This window comes from Mauremys reevesii, linkage group 3, assembly GCF_016161935.1.
Source record: "Mauremys reevesii isolate NIE-2019 linkage group 3, ASM1616193v1, whole genome shotgun sequence".
NCBI lineage: Eukaryota > Metazoa > Chordata > Testudines > Geoemydidae > Mauremys > Mauremys reevesii.
Window position 1 is genome coordinate 66,156,770 of NC_052625.1, and position 21,927 is coordinate 66,178,696.

At 39.0% G+C, this 21,927-nt stretch overlaps 1 protein-coding gene across 1 annotated transcript in view; it reads right to left on the minus strand.

Annotated features, from left to right (window-relative positions):
• Positions 1 to 21,927, minus strand: part of BIRC6 (baculoviral IAP repeat containing 6) — a 296,285-nt gene that overhangs the window by 132,431 nt on the left and 141,927 nt on the right. Inside the window, 6 exon segments of the mRNA XM_039531866.1 lie at positions 858 to 1,638; positions 13,570 to 13,791; positions 15,186 to 15,294; positions 17,376 to 17,632; positions 19,446 to 19,725; positions 21,496 to 21,696. Of these exon segments, the coding sequence (XP_039387800.1) occupies positions 858 to 1,638; positions 13,570 to 13,791; positions 15,186 to 15,294; positions 17,376 to 17,632; positions 19,446 to 19,725; positions 21,496 to 21,696 (1,850 nt within the window).

Consider the following 21,927-nt stretch of genomic DNA (forward strand, 5'->3'; position numbering starts at 1 on the left):
ATAAAAATTAAGGCTTTTTTTTTTTTTTTTTTAATGTTTTCCTCCTGTTGGCACTGCAGAGCTAACGGCTAAGAGGACATGAACTACAGTAGATGCTTGTTTGAAGCATCACCTTGTAAGGGCAACCACCGCTTACGAGCAACATTTCCCCTGGGAACACTTTTCTTACTGTGAATTGTCGACACTCCCCATAACAGCAACAGCCACTTAGGTGCAAGATAGTAAAAAGGGCACCGGTATGTTGCTACTAAAGAGCGTCTGGTGCAATTCCATTCTTCTCAATAGGTTAACAGAATTCCAAATGCAAGGCCACATTCTGCTTTCTGTTACCTGTGCAGCAATCAACTGCACTGAAAGCAATAAAGTTGCTCAAGCATCTCTGCAAGCAAAGCGTTTTTATTAATGAGACACAAAAAACACCCAGTTTTATCTTCGGATTCCAGATTAAGAGTGCACAATTGGGCAAATTTGATCTGCAAATACACCACCAAGGTGTCATTCTTATAGTGAGTTAGCAAAACAGAAATGGACTTTAATGTAAGTGACAAAACAGAGCCCCATGTGGCATACTGAATATTGTACTAGCGGGCAGAAGAATTAATCTCTCTTCCATCAAACAAAGCCCAATATGCTAATATTTCATGATGCAAAACGGTCTCTGTTAAATGGCATATTAAAGAATCAAATCTACAAATAAAAAAATATATGCTGCAGAATCTACAGTCACATCCCTTAATCATCGCTATTTTTTCCTGTGTAAAATTTAAGCCACAAAAGCTTATGTTCTCAAATCTTGTACCAACTAAATTTTCACTTAAAAATAATAAGAGTTACAGATTAAGGTTTTGCTCTTTTACCTGTGCCATCAGCCTCTGGTTATTAGGATGGCAGGAGATACACTGTAAAAAGAATGCAACGGTTGCATTTTCAATTGCGGTCCTTTGCTGAGTGGTCAGTCCTGTTCCTGCCGTTGAAGAAAGCAAAGTAGATCTTGCACTGGTCTGTTGCGCTACCACACTGTGTCCTCCAGAAGTAGCACCAGAATGGCACAACAGAAATAAAAGTGCTGTCCACAGTGGATTGACTTCAGAACCACCCAACCAATCCTTCATGATGTGGCTGTTACCAACTTCCGTCAAAAACCTGAGTACAGGAGCAACTAGGTCTGCCGTGATAGGCATTTTATTAAAGTGCTGTGGAACATGATGTCTCCTGAGTCTATCCTGGGTAATATCCACAGACTGAGAAGTGCAGTCAGAGCTGGAAGTATGGTTAAAGCAGAAACTAGCAAGGCTTCTTACAAGGAGAGAGGGCAAACCTGAGTCCAATAATTGCTTGATAGCTTCGGGAGACTGAGATGAGGCAGCAAGGGTAGCCAAGTGAGACTCTGTTAGTGCAAGAGGTGCTTGTGCGTTTTTAGAGTCATCTGTTAAAGATGAACTAAGGTCCTGTTTTTTGCTGTCATCTGTCATAGACAGTCTATGTTGACACTGCATTGGAGGAGGGGTAATACCCATCCAGCCCATGAGTAAGGAAAAATAATTTGGGTGGATGTGGCACATTGAGCAAAGCAAACTATCAACAGCTTTCTTCAAAACCATGTTGCAGGGAAGAGACATAGACCAGTTAAAGAGTGACCTAGAGGAGAAGAGGGAAAAAGAAAAAAGTCACACCAAAACAAAAATTTGCCACTCGTTTTCCCTTTTACCTTGTTTGTCAAAAGTTAATAGAAATGTTTTCCAAAGATACTATAAATGAGTTTAATTATGCTACTATATTCAGAGGTTTGTAGAACTTTTTTAAATTAACAAATATCTGAGAATGTTAGCCTACTTGATATCACAGCATAATCTGGACACTGCATAAAAATCACTATATTTGAATTGATTTCATTAGGATATATTTAATGCAGCTATTATCTAGTAGATTGAAGACGAGGGCTGTAAATCAAGAGACCCAGGTCATGCAACTGTACCATTTACTTCATGCAACCTTGAACAAACTGTGACCTCAATAATGCAACGCGTAAATATGGGGATAAGGTAACCCACCTTTGTGAAGAACTTTGCAATTAAGCGGTTTAAACATCTCAAAGTATTTTAGTAAGTTCCCAGGACATTTTATAACTCTCTCTATTCAAGCACCATCTAAACAACTTCTAGGATAGAAGAATGAAAAATAGTGTAACGTAGATTTAGCGTAATGAAGTTTTCTACGTACCCCCACTCTCAGTGCTCTTCCGAAGAAAATTACAATTGAAGATAGGGTACAATTTAATAAAATTAAACCTATGTAATTATTCTTCTAGAACCACTCAAAAGAATGCATATCCTTTGACTGCAGACAAACTACAGAAGAGCCGTTTTTAATGGTGAAGGAAGTCAGTGGGACTTGTGCTCCTACATTACTCATCCACTTTTGAAAATGCCATTAGTACACCACTGGACTGTATCACTAATTACTTACATAATTTATTTCAAAGTAGACAAATTATTTAAAAAAAAAAAAAAGCATAGCTGAGTTTCAATCTCTCTCACTATAGCACACTCATGCCTAAAGTGACCTGACTCTCCACACAGGTAGATATACTCTAGATCCCATTTCAGTACTAGCATTTCAGATCTTATTGGGTAGGGATAATTTCAACTACCTACAAATTGAAATTAGAGCCCACTTTTACTCCTGTCATAGATGGAGGATTTATTTCATGTCTACTCTGAAGGATGATGCATGCAATTAGGTGTCAGATATCTAAGGGAAAAAACACTGTTCAACTAGTAGCCCGCATAACTTATGGCTTAGTGAGATTCTATAATCATTTTTCCTCTTTGATCACCAATCACATGCCTGCTAAACAGTCACTACAAAGCCCTGTCCATCTGAAATGCTCTAGGCAATTTCATAATAAATGAAAAGAAGAGAAAGTATCCCTTTCCATCTAGGTTGTTTGGTGCCTTAAAAATAAAAAAGTAGCATCTATTTACCCAAATAAAAACATTAAAATGGAATGGAGAGAAGAGGGGGGGAAAAACAAATGGAAACAAAAAGAATCACAGGAGAAATTTAAGAGAAAAACTTAAGGCCTGATGAAAAACAACCAAATTAAAATATTTTAGGAAAATATAAAGAAGATAAATAATTTTGGATTAATATAATCTGTCATGAGATCCATTTTGTACTTTAAAATGGTGGTGGTATTGTTGACTTTTCTCCTTAATATTTCAGATTTATGGTACCAGTTACTAGAGAAACAGACTCTCTCACTATCCTGTGCCATGATAATTGAAATCAGGTCTAATCATCTTGATAACAGTTCAGAGATTTCAGTGTGTGGTGAGTAAAGTCAATATGCTCTTAATAGAGGAAGGGCTCAATTCTAGGACTCGCTTTTCTGTTAATCCAGACTCCAAGTCTGTTGGCGTTACAGAGGGGCTTTATAGAATGCCCTGTGCATTGAGGCTTATGTATGAGGATTTTGTGGTAGATTTATGGGCAGATTTACCTGGATTGAGTCTATTTAGTTATGCTGACATTAGTCAACATATGAGAAAATGACTTAACTTATAGTTAGGGCCTTACCAAATTCACAGTCATAGGATTTTAAAAATCATAAATTTCACAGTTTCAGATACTTAAATGTGAAATTTCAGTGTTATAGCCGTGGGGCTCCCACCCAAAAAGGAATCATGGGGGGGAGTCACAGTATTGCCACCCTTACTTCTGCGCCGTTTCTGGCCATAGTGCTGCCTTCAGAGCTGGGCAGCCGGAGATCAGCAGCTACTGACTGGGCACCTGACTCTGAAGGCAGCACCGCCGCCAACAACAGTGAGGGTGGCACAGTAAGGGGGGGGTCCCTCACTTTTTCTGGGGGAGGAGGGGGGAGGGCTGGCCTTATAGGTGAGTGAGCGCCCAGGGTGCTGTGGTTGGGGGGGGGGGGGGTGAAGGGGTCCATGGTCACCTCCTCTGCTCTCAACACAACCAGACAAACACAACCAGCCCAAGGCGCCTTTAACTCGCTGGGCCCAGAGCCAGGGAAGGGCAGAGCTGTGGGTGCCCTAGCTGAGGGCTCCTATCGCATGTCAGGATCTAACTGCTGGTCCTGGACGGGCTAGCGAGGGACAGGACTTCCTCTTCCCCTGCAGAGGCCACTCCCGGGGCCATGTCAGCTCCAGGAACCTCCCCCAGCTGCAGTCAGCAGCTGCAGAGCTTCCTAAGAGCCCAGCAGCAGTGCAGAAATAAGGATGGCATGGTATGGTATTACTACTTTTACTGGTGCGGCGCTGCCTTCAAAGTTGGGCTCTCAGCCAGCAGCCGCCGCTTTCCAGCCACCTAGCTCTGAAGGCAACGCAGAAGTAAAGGAGGCAATACTGCAAACCCCCTACAATAGCCTTGAGACACCCCCTCCATGCCCCTTTTTGGGTTGGGACCCCCAGTTTGAGAAATGCTGGTCTCCCCTGTGAAATCTGTATAGTATAGGGTAAAAGTACATAAAAGACCAATTTCATGGTCTGTGATGTGTTTTTCATGGCTGTGAATTTGGTAGGGCTCTACTTATAATAACCGGAGGTTCTTTGAGATGCATGGACCCTATCGGTGTATTCCACTGTGGGTAGGTATGTGCTCCATGTGCCCAGAATTAGAGAATTCTTTGAAAGCAGCATCCTTTGATCTATGCATGATCCCTTGCTAGCCTCATGCTTGCAATGGAGGAGATAAGGGGCTGAATGAACTAGCCACCTTTCCAGTTCCTTCTCTACAAAAAATCCTGTTACGATCTGAAGCAGAGGGGAAAGAGAGTGGGTAATGCAACACAGATCTCAAAGAACTTCCAGTTACTATAAGTTAAGCAACTTTCACTTTGAGTGCTGGTCTCTGTGTGTGATCCACTGTGGGTGATTGTCAAACAGTACTTAAGTAGGAGAAGAGTGCAAAGATGCAAGCAGCAGAACCATCTGAAAGACCGCTGTCCCAAAGGATGCATCAGGGGAGTAGTTCAGTGCTAGAACATAATGTCTCACAAATGTATGAAAGGAACTCCATATACTGCTTTTCAAGTGTCAAAAGTATTTCACAATTGTGCTCTTGTACAACGAGCCCTCATCCCATAATGGGGAGAAAGATGTGACAAATGACAGCAGAAGACACAGCTCATGATCCATTTAGAGATCCTCTGAGGGGATATAGTGACCTTGGACTTATTCTGCTACAGCAAGGACCAGCGTTGGTGATATTCTGACTGGCTTTGTCCTTTGCAGATGTAAGGCTTGCCATACATCGTGGGCATGAAGCAGGGCTTATACTCTCTAAATTCTACAGCCTATAGCCCTGGGGGGGGGGGGGGGGAGGGAGGAAGGGGAGGAGAGGGCACGCCAAGGGCTCCCATGGATCTGAAATATTTATCAGAGCTCTGCTCCAGTGGGCTCCCGCTGAATTTAAGTCCTGGCATGAAGACGCCTCTCCTCTTCAGATGAGTGCTGTTTTTTTTTTTATCTAAAACAGGTAAGCGGATTGACTGGTTAAGGTGAAACTCAAACTACTTGGGTGGAGTGAACTTAGGATATAAATGCAATGAGACTGTATCTTTATGGAATATAGAATAAAGTAGATCTGCCATCTGTGCTCCAGGCCCACCCACTCTCCTGGCTGAGGTGATGGCCACAAGGAATGCAACCTTCATAGATAGGAGAGACATGGAACATGGACTAGTGGTTTGAAGAGATGTTTAGTAAGTATTGAAAGAACAGGGTTTAAATTCCATTGAGAAGGTTTCCTGACTGGTGGAAAGGTTCTGATTAGGCCTTTCCAAAATCAGCTAGTAGGGAAGCAAAAACTGAATATCCCTGTGAAGGTGGGTGGTACACAGTGTGTTTTGCCAGGTGGACCTGTGAAGAGTTAATGAAGAGACTGGTCACTTTGACAGGAGAGAAGATAGGATGCCAATAACAGAAAAGATTTCATACTGCTTAAGAGCATGAACAATCTAGAGTTGACATCCATCCAAAAACCCAGGCTTGAGATGCAGTATTTAGGGAGTAGAATGTTTGATTCTGCCCTTCCCATGAGTCAGGAGATTGGAAAAGAGTGCCAAGTTGATCAACGACCAAGATGACATGCATAGGACACAATAAGGGCAATAAAGGATGACTTGTGGCTTGGCATGTCTAATTTTCTGTAAGACCTGTGTTAGGAATGGCAAGGGAGAGAAGGCATCGTTCAGATGGTCTGAAATAAGTGATGGAATGGATAAGACAGTCAGTCTGGGCAAAAGTCACATTGGGGAAGAAAGCTACTAGAGCCTCCCCTGGAATAGTGCTTGGGGTGTGCTGTAGACCACCGAGATCTGATTTGGATATGGATAGAGACCTCTAATGTTTTTAATGAAGTAAATACTAATGGGAATTGTGTGATCATGGGAGACTAACATCCTCCAGTCTATATCCGGGATAAGTGCTAGTAATAATAAAATAATAAATAATAATAATAATAATAGGGCTCAGATTTTCCTGGATGTGATAGCTGATGGATTCCTTCACCAAGTAGTTGCTGAACCAACAAGAGAGGATGCCATTTTAGAGTTGGTTTTGGTGAGTAATGAGGACATCATAGAAGAAATGGTTGTAGGGGACAACCTTAGTTCGAGCGATCATGAGCTAATTCGGTTCAAACTAAATGGAAGGATAAACATAAATAGATCTGTAACTAGGGTTTTTTTATTTCAAAAGGGCTAACTTAAAAAAATAAGGAAATTAGTTAGGGAAGTGGATTGGACTGAAGAACTTGTGGATCTAAAGGCAGAGGAGGCCTGGAATTATTTCAAGTCAAACTTGCAGAAATTATCAGAAGTCTGCATCCCAAGAAAGGGGAAAAAAATCCATAGGCAGTAATTGTAAACCAAGCTGGATGAGCAAGCATCTCGGAGAGGTGATTAAGAAAAAGCAGAAAGCCTACCAGGAGTGGAAGATAGGAGTGATCAGCAAGGAAAGCTACCTTATTGAGGTCAGAACATGTAGGGATAAAAGTGAGAAAGGCCAAAAGCCATGTAGAGTTGGGGAAAGGGAATTAAAACCAATAGAAAAGATTCTATAGCCATATAAATAAAAAGAAAACAAAGAAAAGAAGCGGGACCACTAAACACTGAGGATGGAGTGGAAGTTAAGGATAATCTAGGCATGGCCCAATATCTAAACAAATACTTTGCCTCAGTCTTTAATGAGGAGCTTAGGGATAATGGTAGGATGACAAATGGAAATGAGGATATGGAGGTAGATATTACCACATCTGAGGTAGAAGCCAAACTTGAACAGCTTAATGGGACTAAATCGGGGGCCCAGATAATCTTCATCCAAGAATATTAAAGGAACTGGCACATGAAATTGCAAGCCCATTAGCAAGAATTTTTAATGAATCTGTAAACTCAGGGCTTGTACCATATGACTGGAGAATTGCTAACACAGTTCCTATTTTTAAGAAAGGGGAAAAAAAGTGATCCAGGTAACTATAGGCCTGTTAGTTTGACATCCGTAGTATGCAAGGTCTTGGGGAAAAAAATGGAAGGAGAAAGTAGTTAAGGACATTAAGGTCAATGGTAACTGGGACAAAATACAACATGGTTTTACAAAAGGTAGATCGTGCCAAACCAACCTGATCTCCTTCTTTGAGAAGGTAACAGATTTTTTAGACAAAGGAAATGCAGTGGATCTAATTTACCTCGATTTTAGTTAGGCATTTGATATGGTTCCACATGGGGAATTATTAACTAAATTGGAAAAGATGGGGATCAATATGAAAATTGAAAGGTGGATAAGGAACTGGTTAAAGGGGAGACTATAATGGATCATACTGAAAGGTCAAGTGTCAGGCTGGAGGGAGGTTACTAGTGGAATTCCTCAGGGATCGGTTTTGGGACCAATCTTATTTAATCTTTTTATTACTGACCTTGGCACAAAAAGTGGGAATGTGCTAATGAAGTTTGCAGATGACACAAAGCTGGGAGGTATTGCCAATACAGAGAAGGACCAGGATATCATACAGGAAGATGTGGATGACCTTGTAAACTCGAATAATAGTAAAAGGATGAAATTTAATAGTGAAAAGTGCAAGATCATGCATTTAAGGATTAACAACAAGATTTTTTGTTATAAACTGGGGACGCATCAGTTGGAAATAACAGGAGAAGTATCTCAGAGTATTGGTTGATCACAGGATGACTACGAGCCACCAATGTGATATGGCTGTGAAAAAAGCTAATGCAGTCTTGGGATGCATCAGAGGTATTTCCAGTAGAGATAAGGAGGTGTTAGTACCGTTATACAAGGCACTGGTGAGACCTCATCTGGAATACTGTGTGCAGTTCTGTTCTCCCATGTTTAAGAAGGATGAATTCAAACTGGAACAGGTACAGAGAAGGGCTACTAGGATGATCCGAGGAATGGAAAACCTGTCTTATGAAAGGAGACTCAAAGAGCTTGGCTTGTTTAGCCTAACCAAAAGAAGGTTGAGGGGAGATACAATTACTCTCTATAACTATATCAGAGGGATAAATACCAGAGAGGAAGAGGAATTATTTAAGCTCAGTACCAATGTGGACACAAGAACAAATGGATGTAGACTGGCAATCAGGAAATTTAGACTTAAAGTAGACGAAGGTTTCTAACCATCAGAGGAGTGAAGTTCTGGAACAGCGTTCCAAGGGGAGCAGTGGGGGCAAAAGACATATCTGGCTTCAAGACTAAAGCTTGATAAGTTTATGGACGGGATGGTATGATTGGATAGCCTAATTTTGGCAACTAACTGATCTTTGCGGTAAATATGCCCAATGGATTGTGATGGGATGTTAGATGGGGTGGGACCTGAGTTACTACAGAGAATTATTTCCTGGGTGTTTGGCTGGTGAGTCTTGCCCACATGCTCAAGGTTTAGCTGATCACCATATTTGGGGCCAGAAAATAATTTTCCTTCACAGCAGATTGGCAGAGGCCCTGGGGGTTTTTCACCTTCCTCTGCAGAGTGGGGTATGGGTCACTTGCTGGAAGATTCTCTGCATCTTGAAGTCTTTAAACCACGATTTGAGGACTTCAATAGCTCAGACATAGGTTAGGGGTTTTGTTACAGGAGTGGGTGGGTGAGATTCTGTGGCCTGCATTGTGCAGGAGGTCAGACTAGACAGTCATAATGGTCCCTTCTGATTTTAAAGTGTATGACTGATACCGGAGGTATGGTTGCTGCCAGAGTGCGGTCCTGTATCAGAGCCCTGGATTTATAGAACTTCTTGTCATGACTCAGACTTAGGATGTTCTAAATCCTCACAGGCTGAGCAGGAAGACTTGCTCGGCTTAGGCCTGGTTGAATAGGATCTCCCTGAACAGGACTTAGAGGATGACTTGCTCTTATGTTTATGAGAGTGCGCTCCACATCATCCCAACAAGATCCCAACATGGGATCTGTGGGAGTAGATTCCCTTGCTCCTAAGTTGGACCTTGTGGCAGGAGGCACATTCTTTGCTGAGTCAGGCTGATGTATGGGAAGAGGTGGGACCTGGTCTGAGTTCGACTGCCGCTTCATGACTGGCTCTCTCTAGGAGGTGCTTTCTGAGACAAAATTTGTGCTCTTCAAGAGTACAACGGGGCATAGTGTGGCAGATACTGCACCTTGCCACGATATCCGCATCACTGAGGAAGTACAGGCAGCATTGATGGTTTTCGCTGACTGAAGGTGTGGGTAAGAAGCACAGATTTCGAAGCTTGGAGTCCAATACCCGTAACAGGATACCAGGAAGGAGAAGGTTGGGATAGATGACTAATGCTAAAACATAACTAAAATTAGAATTTCACTCCATAAACTATTCACAAAACTATACATACCACATATATGCAGACTGAAAAATAAAGAGGAAGATGAAGCTCCAGAGACTAGAGGGTCTGACCCAGGCCATGCAGCTGTAAGGAGGAGCTGGAAAGATGGTTGGTCTGCTCTACCCTTTATCTCCTCAGTTGGAGGCATGAGGAAACTGAAGTCTCATGGACAGACCAACAGACACTACTTGCAAAGAATTCTGACTCTGTGTGCATGGAGAAAATATGCACCCATAGTCGAATACATATATGGACCAGCACTCAAAGAAGAATTTGTAGCTTAGAATTATGTGCGTATGTACCCAAAGACACACACAAAACCAGCTGCATTTTAAAGTCTATAAATAAGGTGTACTCATGTTTTGTAAACAACTTCTTACTACAGTCTCCAGAATATTAACCAATGCACTAAGCCTGGCAACAAGACAGATTTTTCAGTTACTCAGTTTTAATTTTCAAAATTTAAGGTAATTTTTTGTTTTCAAGTTCTTATAGCTGTAATTACCTAGAGCAGTGTTTCTAAACGACAAGTCCGTGGACCGGTTCTGGTCCTTGAGATCTCCCTGACAGAGTTGAGGAAGGCAGCAAGGCGGTCCCTGGCATCAAAAAGGTTGAGATACAATGACCTAGAGGATAACTCCTGTGTTCTTATAAGGACCTAATTGACTAAACACAGCTACATCAATTTCCTTACATTGACTCCCTATGAAATTTTGTATTATTTCCACGTTTAAATAGCTACTTATAAGCCAATAGGTGGGGTCGGGGAGGGGGGGAGGAGGGAATAGTATGTGGCCATGTGATTAAAGAATATCAGAATGCATATGAACAAGAGGGCTGAATTAAATTGCACAGGCAATCATAAATTTAGCATTTCCTAACTGAGTACTTGACTTTGCAGCTAACTATCTTAACATAGGGTTTTTTGTTTGGTTTTGTTTTTTTAAAGGAAAGCAGTAAAAATGAATTATATGCAGCTAACACCTCCACACTGAAAGTTGTCAATCTGTAGTGCTTGAACATTGAGCCTTCAACACTGCAGGATAGCTTGAGCTACATGACTAGCTACATTACCTGGCATCAGCTGAAGACTTATCCTTAAGGAAGTGGAGAAGATAACTGCTGGAGCCATGTGTTGGGTCTGGGGAAGCCTAGCCAGGTTCTCTCTTCCTGCCTCCCATCCTAGCCAGTTATTCCTCCTTTTGTATTTATACATTTGATTTTTCCTTCCTAAGTGTAGGACTTTGCACTTGTCTTTATTGAATTTAATCTTACTGATTTCAGACCAATTCTCTAATTTGTCAGGGTTGTTTTGAATTGTAATCATGTCCTTCAAAGTGCATGCAATACCTCCTACTCCCTAATAAGTAGGATAATGGAGTGGAGAGTATCATTAATGAAAATGATCAATACTACCGGACCCAGGACAGACCCCTGCAGTTCCCCATTAGATACGTTTCCTCCTAGTTTTGACAGTGAACCGTTGATAACTACTCTGAGTATGCTTTTTCAACCAGTTGTGCAGTAATTACAGTCATTTCATCTGGACCACATTTTCCTAGTTTATGAGAATATCTTGTGGGACTATGTCAGAAGCCTTACTAAAATAAAGATATACCATGTCCGCTGCTTCCCCCCAATTTACTAGGACTGTAAACCAATCAAAGAAGGAAATTAGGTTGTTTTGGAATAATTTGTTCTTAGCAAATCCATGCGGGCTATTATTTATCACCCTATTATCCTGTTCAAGTATGAAAATAATAGATCATGACAACAACCTTAAGTCTGCCCTAGAGATCCATGAAGAGGAAAAAGAAGAAAAACTAATGTGCATTTAAAAATTAGTTTAATCTAAACTGGGACCAAATAAATAAACTAAAAATCCTCAATCCTGATAGTATGATTACTGCATGGCATCACTACAGGGCAGTTAAAATTGTTTGAGTGCCTTAACTGGGCATTTACATACCTTAACATGCTTACAGCAATGATTTTTTACCCTTAAACAATAGATATATACCCCCAGCTACAACTCCATCAAAAAGTAGTTTTTATCTGAGAATTTCCTTGGATTTTATACTGAAGATGTCATACATGAATACCTAACCCCCCAAAAAAAGAATGCTATCCTGAGTGATCCAAAAAGAGACTATCGACCACAAACGTTTTAATTTTAACTATAAATTTAAGGGCAGTTTCACCGGCACAGCACAGCAGCACAAAACAGCACTGAGTATTGGTCAGTTAAAATGGATTTACAGCTACTTTGCAACACTAGAGCGGTCTAAAGGCGCCAGAGTGTACTGGTGAGTTTGGCCCTTAATTCACATGCAAAGTCATGATATTCAGAGAACCAAATCATTATTGCTTGAGCTCAAGCACCTCTTTCTATATAGATTAAGCACTGGAGAACATGCTCAGATTTCCCATGAAAACTTTATTTTTACTACTCTGCATTTGAAAATTACTCAGTAATTATCTTAATTCAAAAAGTTTTTTTCCTCCTGCTGATAAGAGCTCATCTCAATTGATTAGACTTTTCCTGTTGTTATGCATACTTCCACCTTTTCATGTTCTCTGTATGTATAAATATCTCCTGTCTGTGTGTTCCATTCTATGCATCCGAAGAAGTGAGCTGTAGCTCACGAAAGCTCATGCTACAATAAATTTGTTAGTCTTTAAGGTGCCACAAGTACTCCTGTTCTTTTTGCGGATACAGACTAACACAGCTGCTACTCTGAAACCTGTCAGTATTTGGTTAGTTGCCAAAATACAGTTTCCAAGATGTACGTCTGTCATGCATGGACTGGACCCAGCCTATGGGATAGACACACTTTTAGTAATTATGTTCCTCATCTGAGAAACTTCGTTGCATCCAGTCCTGTTACAGCTTTTCAAACTGTTGTGTCTTCCTTTCTGCTTGCACAATACCCAACATATTGTGGTTGCTAGCCGAGATAACACTTACTTTGTTTTTTAAAATTCTGATCATATTAATTAGGTTTTTAAATTTGAAGATAATCCTGAAATAAATGGTTATTGTAATCAGCAACTCAGGCATGGTCTGGCTAAACAGGTACGCTGAATTCCAACTTGATTACTTGGGCTGTCCACAAAAGAACATTTTCTAGCTTTTCCATTTAAAAATGTCAACTACAGAAAAAATTTAGTTCACTAATTAAAACGTAAAATTTCATTTCTTGTTTTAAATATAAGGATATGGGTCCTTGAGAAACTCTATCTTCTTAATATTGGAGATTTACTATACTGCAATTGCACTACAATATTTCTACATTGTTGTACATGAACTGTGGCCCCAGAAATGAAAACAAATGTTGGATCTTGATAATAACTATAAAAACATATAAATTGTTTAATAAGAAGTTTCAGAAATGCTGTATATTAAAAATAAGGCCACAAGAGCCATTTAATGATGTCATAGATACTGAAAGAAAAGTAAATGGAGTAAATGAATAATTTGATCACCTATTACAGTTACTACCAAATAATTTTAGAATATCATGTTATTTATAGTCATCTCTCTGGCTTTCTCTGTAGTACAGTACCTTTTCATTACCCATAATATATTAAGCACCATATATATTAGTATTCCACTACTACTGCACATGGAAACAGCAAAATGCCTATCATCTTTTAATAAATGAAAAACAGAAGTTATAGACTGCATATAGTGAAATATTTTACTTGCACTACTTACTCAAAGAGCTCTCTGTTCAGCAATGCTGGTAAGTCATATTCTACAAGTAGCTCATAGCTATGCCACAAAATTGCTGCTACACAGTGCAAATGGGAAGGAGATGGCATCAAGAGACCATACTCTCTTGTTGAGCTGTTTGGACAGATATAACTGATCCGGACATTTTTTTTCATGGAAGCTGCTCTTGCAGAATCACTGACCCACTTCAGCAGGGCTTGAATTCTAGAAGGCAAAAATGCGTAGCATATTATAACAGAAGATCAATCAGCAGTAGGAACCTGTAAAATAGATCAGCTAGCTGCCCCATTTGTAATACCTGGGATGTCACTAACCATTGCAGGAGAATTACAGAAGACTTAATTCAAGACTTGGCAATAATTAAAAAAAACAAGTGATTTTAAAATTTATGTTTTAAATTGTAAATATTTGTAATTTTATAACTACACAGTGTATGGGGGAAAACTCAAACTGTTAAACTTTGTGAGCAGAATGTAGGGGAAGCAACAGAGCTATTGCATCCTTACCAGTATGGAAGAACAATTACCTAAACACCTGTAAGTAATAGCTAATTTAAGCAGAAGGAAGAAAGGGGTTTCACAGATTCATAGATTCCAAGACCAGCAGGAACCACTGATCATCTAGTCTCACCTCCTAAATAACACAGGCCATAAAACGTCCCCAAAATGATTCCTACAGCAGCTCTTTCAGAAAAAACATTCAATCTTGGATTAAAAAAAAAAAAAAAAGTGTCAGTGATGGAGAATCCATCACAACCCCTGGTAAAATTGTTCCAATGATTAATTACTTTCACAGTTAAAAATGTACCCCTTATTTCCAGTCTGAATTTGTCCAGCTTCAACTTCAAGCTACTGGATGCGTTACACCTTTATTTGGTAGACTGAAGAGTTCATTATTAAATATTTATTCCTCATGTAGATACTCAGACAGTAATCAAGTCATTTCTTAGCCTTCTCTTTGTTAAGCTAAACAGAATGAGCTCTTTGAGTCCATTACCAGAGGGCATATTTTCTATTTTTTTAAAGCAGTATCATGGCTCTTCTCTGAACTCTTTCCAATTTATCAACTATCCTTCTTAAATGGTAGGCACCAAAAATGGACAAAGTATTCCAGCAACAGCAGCACGCATGCCAAATACAGAGGTAAAATAAAAACTCTCCAGTCCTATTCGAGATTTCACTGCATCCAAGCATCGCATTAGTTCTTTGGCCACAACATCACAATGGGAGCTCATGTTCAGCTTATTATCCACCATGACGACCTAAATCTTTTTCCACGTCACTACCTCCCAGGATAGAGTCTCCCATCTTAGAAGTATGGGCTATATTCTTTGTTCCAAGATACATACATTTACATTTAGCCATATTAAAAAGTATATTTTCTTGTCCCCAGTTTACTAAGCATTCTTTGAAGAGAATGCAAAGATAGGGAAAATGCAAAACTAGAAGTTTCTTTATAGTTCTGTGCTCATAGGATATTTCAAACTGGATACAAGAAAAGTATGTTTTAGCATAATGAGAAAACACTAAGTAATCCATTTTTAAACAATTATTTTAATACTTACTTAAAGACATTAACAATTCAAATAATTATTTTACCTGTCTTTTGTTCCAGGGTCCTGAGTTGTTCCCAGCTGATAGAGAATGTCTATTGTAGAGTCAGAAGACAGGCCATTCAGTCTTCCAAAAAGTAAAGGGCTATTCAAATCTTGCCACACACACAAAAGGAAAAAAATTAACAGTAAAAGTACTCATTTAATTTTTTTGTTTTTAAAAAAGTGCATGTGGGACACAATTACGGAAGCAAGTGTATTATAACTCAATACTAGGATTGAGTTAGAATCCTTGCTTTAAATGCAAAACTATCTCAATACATAAAGAATGCCATATGTCCTCCCCCATACCACCTGTGAGAACTCAGAAAATGTTCTGAGAATTTACAAGTAAATTCATTAATTTATCTATTAAAAATTGGTTCTTTACAATGTAGTCACTTTGTTCTAAATTACCTCTGAAGTGGAATACCATTCTTTAAACTTCCCATATAGTTAGAACTCATTAAAATCTTGTGCACATATCATATTTAATGATTTTTTAAGTAGTGATAGTAATTTCTTGTTATTCTTCATAACAGAGTTTCTTCAGCAAATGTAATGAAGATATTCCCGCTTCCAAAATGGCTGACACATTCTATTGCTCTCAGTAATAGTGAGACCACTTGCAGTCCTCAGTTAGGTATCCATTTTGAGATTATTGCTCTCCATGAGACTAAGGCCACAGGATATTCTCAGCAAAACTGCCCACCACCATAACCTGCTCCTCATAGTGCTCTTCTTCACTTCCTGACAGGATAGGGAACTCTGTCATCTTACCGTAAAGCATCTTAGCTTCTCTTCTATTGAGAACAATGAGATTTGGTGGCCATTTTGAAACAAGGCATGTTAACGAGGACAGGATGTGATTTAAATCCTATTCAGAATAGGAGATGGCAGCCATTTTTAAAGTGGGCTACTCCTTGAGTTTCTCTGAAGAAAAGAAATCTATACACTAGTAGCCTCTGCTGACAGAAACATTCAGCTAAAATATAAACAGCAAAAGTGACCATTAATACTTAAACACTCTCTGTCTCTCACCAGACCTATTTACTTGCAGCAAGAGGAGAAAACTGGGTGTATATTCTGGCTATCCTGGGTTGCACGGTCAATGCCAAGGAACTGTAAAATCCAGGTTTACCAGCCAGTATACTCTGGCTGTTTTACAAGAGTGGCACAAAGCAACCACAGTGTATGGGTGATTCTGACCCTGAAAGTTGAAAATAAAAAGTGATTTCAAGTTGATACTAAATCCTCTAACCATTAGAAATATCATGTGATAACCATCTCTTTGGGTTTATTTAATGTTCATGTACATTAATGAATGAGTAATTCAAGGTAAAACATAACAGGAATGTTGCAGTAATTCCATAATCAAGTTTTACATGCAGGCAATTGAGAATTAGGTTAAATTTAAAAAAAAAATCCAAACAAGTTAAAAAAATAATTTCCATAAATTAAGCCATAACTCTCAATTTCCTCGGTTTAACAAGGCTGAGTTATGTGATAATCACAACATTCCCGAAATTTATTTAAAATTACTCAGACACTCTCTCAGCCTTAACTATTCCTTAACACAGTTTGCAACTGGGATTTTATGTACACCTGTGCTATTGCAGTTCCTGTGTCCTGAATATTTATCCAAGCATATTTATCTGATTATTTGCTGAAATTGATGTTTAATCTGATTGCATTCTTTTATTTATAATCTGGGTTTGTTTGTGCTGGTAATCCTGCTGTACCACTGAAGGTTAATTAAGTGCTAGGGCAGTAGTTTCAAACCTTTTGTATTGGTCACCCCTTTCACACAGCAAGTCTCCGAGTGTGACCCCCCCTTTACAAATTAAAAAGGGGGGGGGCAATTTTATTATATTTTTTATTATTTAATATAATGTGGACTTGGGGCTGTCAGCCCCATGGAGCTGACAGCTCGCTACAACTGTGTAACCAACCCCGTTTGAGAACCCCTGTAGTAGAGCCTCCTCATTTGACACTCAAAAGCACAGCACTGTATACCACACAAAATTATGGTGTGATGTGCAATTTTAAGATTTTGATTCTGCACTTTAATTTGTAAATTTCAACCAACTACTTACACATTTACATGAACCACAAAAGAAGTTGCAAGATTTAGAATGACAATTTAAAAATAAATAAATAAATAAAAAACTAAGGAAGCAAAGCAATACATTCTCACCTGCAGGATCACTCCCAGATGCGGAACAATTTCTTAGAAGAATGTCAATCAGTTTTAGGCCTATTCTAGTGGACTGCAGCCCAATTTTTACAAGTACAGCCTCAATGTTTGGAGAATGCATACCACAGTATGGTGACATCAGTAAGGCTGCACATGTCTGCAACAGATTGGCAGTGGGCGCTGCAGCACTAGCCATCATTCCTTCTAAATCGCTTATGTGAGTGAGGCAGTGATGCAATAATCTTAACCATCCAATACTGAAATAGTAAACAAAAAAGCTAGAATGAGTTAGTGTATGTCATAATTATGATGTATCTCAACCTTAAATCAAGTAAACACCTTTATATATGGGAAGTACAACAGGAAGAGAAGTATAAATATCTGTGATTGGATAGTATTGTAATAGGCACTGCAAGGTGAAATGAATGATACCGTATTAGAGCAACAGTATACAAACATTATTAAAGACTGTACAGTTACAGAGTTAAACGTATTCCTGCAACTTAATTTTGGTACTTGAAAAAAAATTATTTTGAGTGCTTACATGTGCAATTTTATCATTCTGCTAATATAGTTAGCCTGAACCGAGAGGAGGTAAATTCTGAAATTTGTCAGGAAATCTATAATAAATTAAGATGATAAATGCTATCATAGATTACAGTGAGCCTTAACAGATCTGGAGCCCTACCTCATTTACTGTACATTTTATAACACATTTTGTTTATATTTAGTCTGTTCCTTCTATTGTTTTTCTTTTAAAAATATAAAATTTAACATCCAATATTAAAAACTTACAAGAATGTTCATCTTGAACAAACAAACAATTCCATTTAAAGCAATTAACCTGAAAAAGATGAGGTTGCAGACAACTTAACTCTGCACTCTTGTTTTTTATATTATATATCAGTTTTTCATTGCATGAACAGTACATGATGAACTAAAATTACACATAAAATATAATAGTAATAGCAAAATTTGGCTAGTATATTTAGCTTTTCTAAATTTACGAAAATTGCTTCACAGTTAACTGAATCATCCTTTGAACTTTGCTTATAGAAGTCTTCTTTATGTATCTGATTTAAATTTAGTTTTCCTATTTCTTCACCTAAGTTACTCTAAAATTTGAAAGACAATTCAAATCAAAACTATATTAGAAAAAAATCCCAAGTTTCCTGGGATCATCAAGGCAATTCCTAGTCCTTCATAACAACAATGAATAGTCATTGAGCCAGAGAAAGAGTAAGAATAACTCTATAACCTGGTGGGTAGAGCACTCACCTAGGATGAGACATCGAAGTTTAAGTACCCTTGCATCAATGACTGACTATTTATAAAAAGTGAAACAACTTCAACAGGAGATAATGAGATGGACCCATAAGAGAATATTTCCTAGTCCAGGGGCTGGGGCATTCTCTTGGAAGGTGGGAGACCCAAGCTCCACATCGGGTAGAGGGGGAAATGAACCCAAGTCTTCCAACATCCCAGGTGCCTTCCCTAAGTATTGGGCTAAAGGTTATAGGACTCGTCACCCATGCCATTTTGTGAATCTCGTCCTCCACTGCTTTTTGACAAAATACCTTAAATTTTATCAAAATAGAAATTAAATGTTTTGTTTTGATCCAACTCAAAATTTTTAGACTTTGAGTCACTAAAAATTTCAAAAAAATTCATTTTCAATTCAACCCAAAATTAAAAAAAGAAAATTTTAAATCTCCACCAAACCAAAATTCTATTATAATGTCTCACTAATGCAGTTTAAATTTTCCAATAGAAACTATCAATCCTTTTTTCTAAAGGTTAGTAAATTCCTTATTACCAGTTGACTTTAAAATGCAATACATTTAATTTCTTAAATTTATTTTTAATTCGTGCTTGTATTAAGTTAAAAGCCAAATTTTCTAAGAGAGTTAAAATGGACACTATTGATGTTGATTATAGAGAAACGCTGAGAATCTGAGAATTCAGTTCACTACCTGGGACTTCTGCCTTAGAGACATAAAAGGCTTCATAAAGAAAGGATGAAAAGCACGGATAGCTCTCCTCATTTCTTGCAACTATTGATAAACATACCTTGTTTTAGACACTTGATCTTCAGAAGGAAGGAACGGATTGTTAACTGTTGCAGACGATGTGTTTCCAAAGGCTGTGAGGCCTAACAATTTAATTTGAGAGAGGCCTAATGTGCTAGCATCTCGGGGGCGATGAAGTCGAAGGCAAACTGCTGAGGCCACTTCAGCTTTTACAAGCTGGATTTTTATATATGTGAGACCACTTGTGATAACAGGAGTTGACAAAGGTAACATATTCACCCCATCTGCACTTACTTCAACAGATACTGATGAAGGGCAAGCTACAGAGAAAGAAAACAGGGTTTAAAATTTTATTTAGGGCCGTAAAATGATTAAAAAATCATCACGATTAATTGAGAAATTAAAAATAGTCAATTAATCAGTTTTAATCACACAGTTAAACAGAATACCATTTACCTAAATATTTTTGAATGTTGGGGGGAAGTGTGTATGGGAGAGCGAGTGTGTGCTGAGGGGTGAAGTAGATACCCCCGACATCAGCCTCTGTGCAGTGGAGTAACTTGGCTAGGGGTGGCTCCACTGGCAGAAGGGAGGCCCAGGACCAGCAGTGGAGCAGGAGGAGAGGGACCCCTGCCCTGGAGGTACACAGAGACGCTCCCCTCCAAGCATGGCACCCTGATATGTGATTAACATTCAAAAACAAACAGAAAAACAAAACAAAAAAAACCACACCCCGCTGAATGACAAAACTTTTATCAAAAAGCACCAATGTGGACAGCGCTTTGTCAGCGGGAGATGCTCTCCCTTTGATGAAGCTACTGCCCCTCATTGGGGATGGTTTTATTTTGTTGCTGGAAGCTCTCTCTCTCGGCCACAAAGAGTGGCTACACAGCATACTGAGCGGTTGTAAGGTATGCAGTGTAGACAGAGCCTAAAAGACAGTTCAGAATAATTAAAATTAACAAACTGTGTAGGCTGAGAGGGAAAATACAACCATAAGTTTCACGTTAATTTAATACTTTTATCTATATCCAAAGTGTGATTTGTGCACTTTATTTCAAAGAGTGGGGATTAAACTAATTAAGAAGGCATAGGGTGCCCTGCCTATTCAGGTTAAGTCTACACCAGGAGCACTTTACTGGTATAGCTATACCTGTATTCTAAAATCATAAGTGTGTATGAAGCTTGTGCTGGCAAAACTGTGCTTCTACTGGTATACCTTATTCCAGCCCCACTGGGCAAATAAGCTAAACTGGCCAAAAAATGCAGTTTTGCCAGTATAAATGAAGCAACATTAGGGACCTGGGGGGGGTGGAGGGGGGGGAAGAGAGAGAGAGAGACACACACACACACACACACACACATCAGAGGTCAGTGATTATAATCCATTAAAACTGAATGTGTCCAACATCACAAAACAAAGCAGCCATCACGAGGGCTTTAATAGGCCCTGTAGGATGCTCCAGAGAAACCAGTCTGAGGCATCAGGAGAATTAACATTTGGGGCCAGAAACTAAGAAAACAAGCAATATGTAAACTGATTCCTTATGAAATGCAAGGGCCTCTCCTACCAAATCTCACCACAGACAAGGGAGGCAGAACTAGAAGAGCAGCAAGCCATGCACTCAGGCTTTGTCTACACTACAGACTTATGTTGGTGTAACTACATTGCTCAGGGTCAGGTATGGAAAATTGCAGTTATACCGACCTAATCCCCGGTGCAAACAGCACTTACTATGTCGACAGTAGGGCTTCTCCCGTTGACATAGCTACTTTCACAGAGGTGGATTAACTATGCCGATGGGAGAAGCTCTCCAATCAGCGTAGTAGCATCTTCACTAAAGCACTACAGTGGTGCAGCTGCACTGGTGCTGCTTTTTAAGTGTAGATTTGCCCTTAATTCAAACAGCACAAACTACAGAAAACTAAGAAATGGCATTTGATTCTCAATAATAAAAGCAAAGCTAATAAACTGCTAGGCTTTTGTTAGTGTTCTTAAATCAGTTTTTTTATGTTCAAAGAAAACTTTTTTTTAAAATTATATTCTATAAGTTTTTCAATTCAGCACAATTGTTAATAAATCTACTCACTTGCAAGGGATGCAAGATGAGGCTGGATGTGTATCTCTTTTAGCAGCACTGCAGCAGGAAGGTGAATTGTGAGATCACACCAAGCTTCCTCAGGTAGAAAGATGTAAGACCATGCAGCAGATCGAGCTCTTCTGTGGGGAGGCGTGGCCTGAAGTAGTACTTCAGCAGGTTGGGCAGTAGGACTGCTTGATGTGATTGAACCTTCAAACAACAATTATTATATTAATTGTAATCTGAGTTTAGAATTGGTATTAACTAGTATTCAAATTACCAGTCACTAAAGAGTAAAATTTTTCTATTATTATTCATTTGTTGTAGGTTACAACACTGCAACCGGATTTAATCACCGCAATTACTAAATTAATTTGTTGTCTTTCCATTAAAATACATTTACATAACTTGTGTGTGCATATATAAACTCTTATACAACAA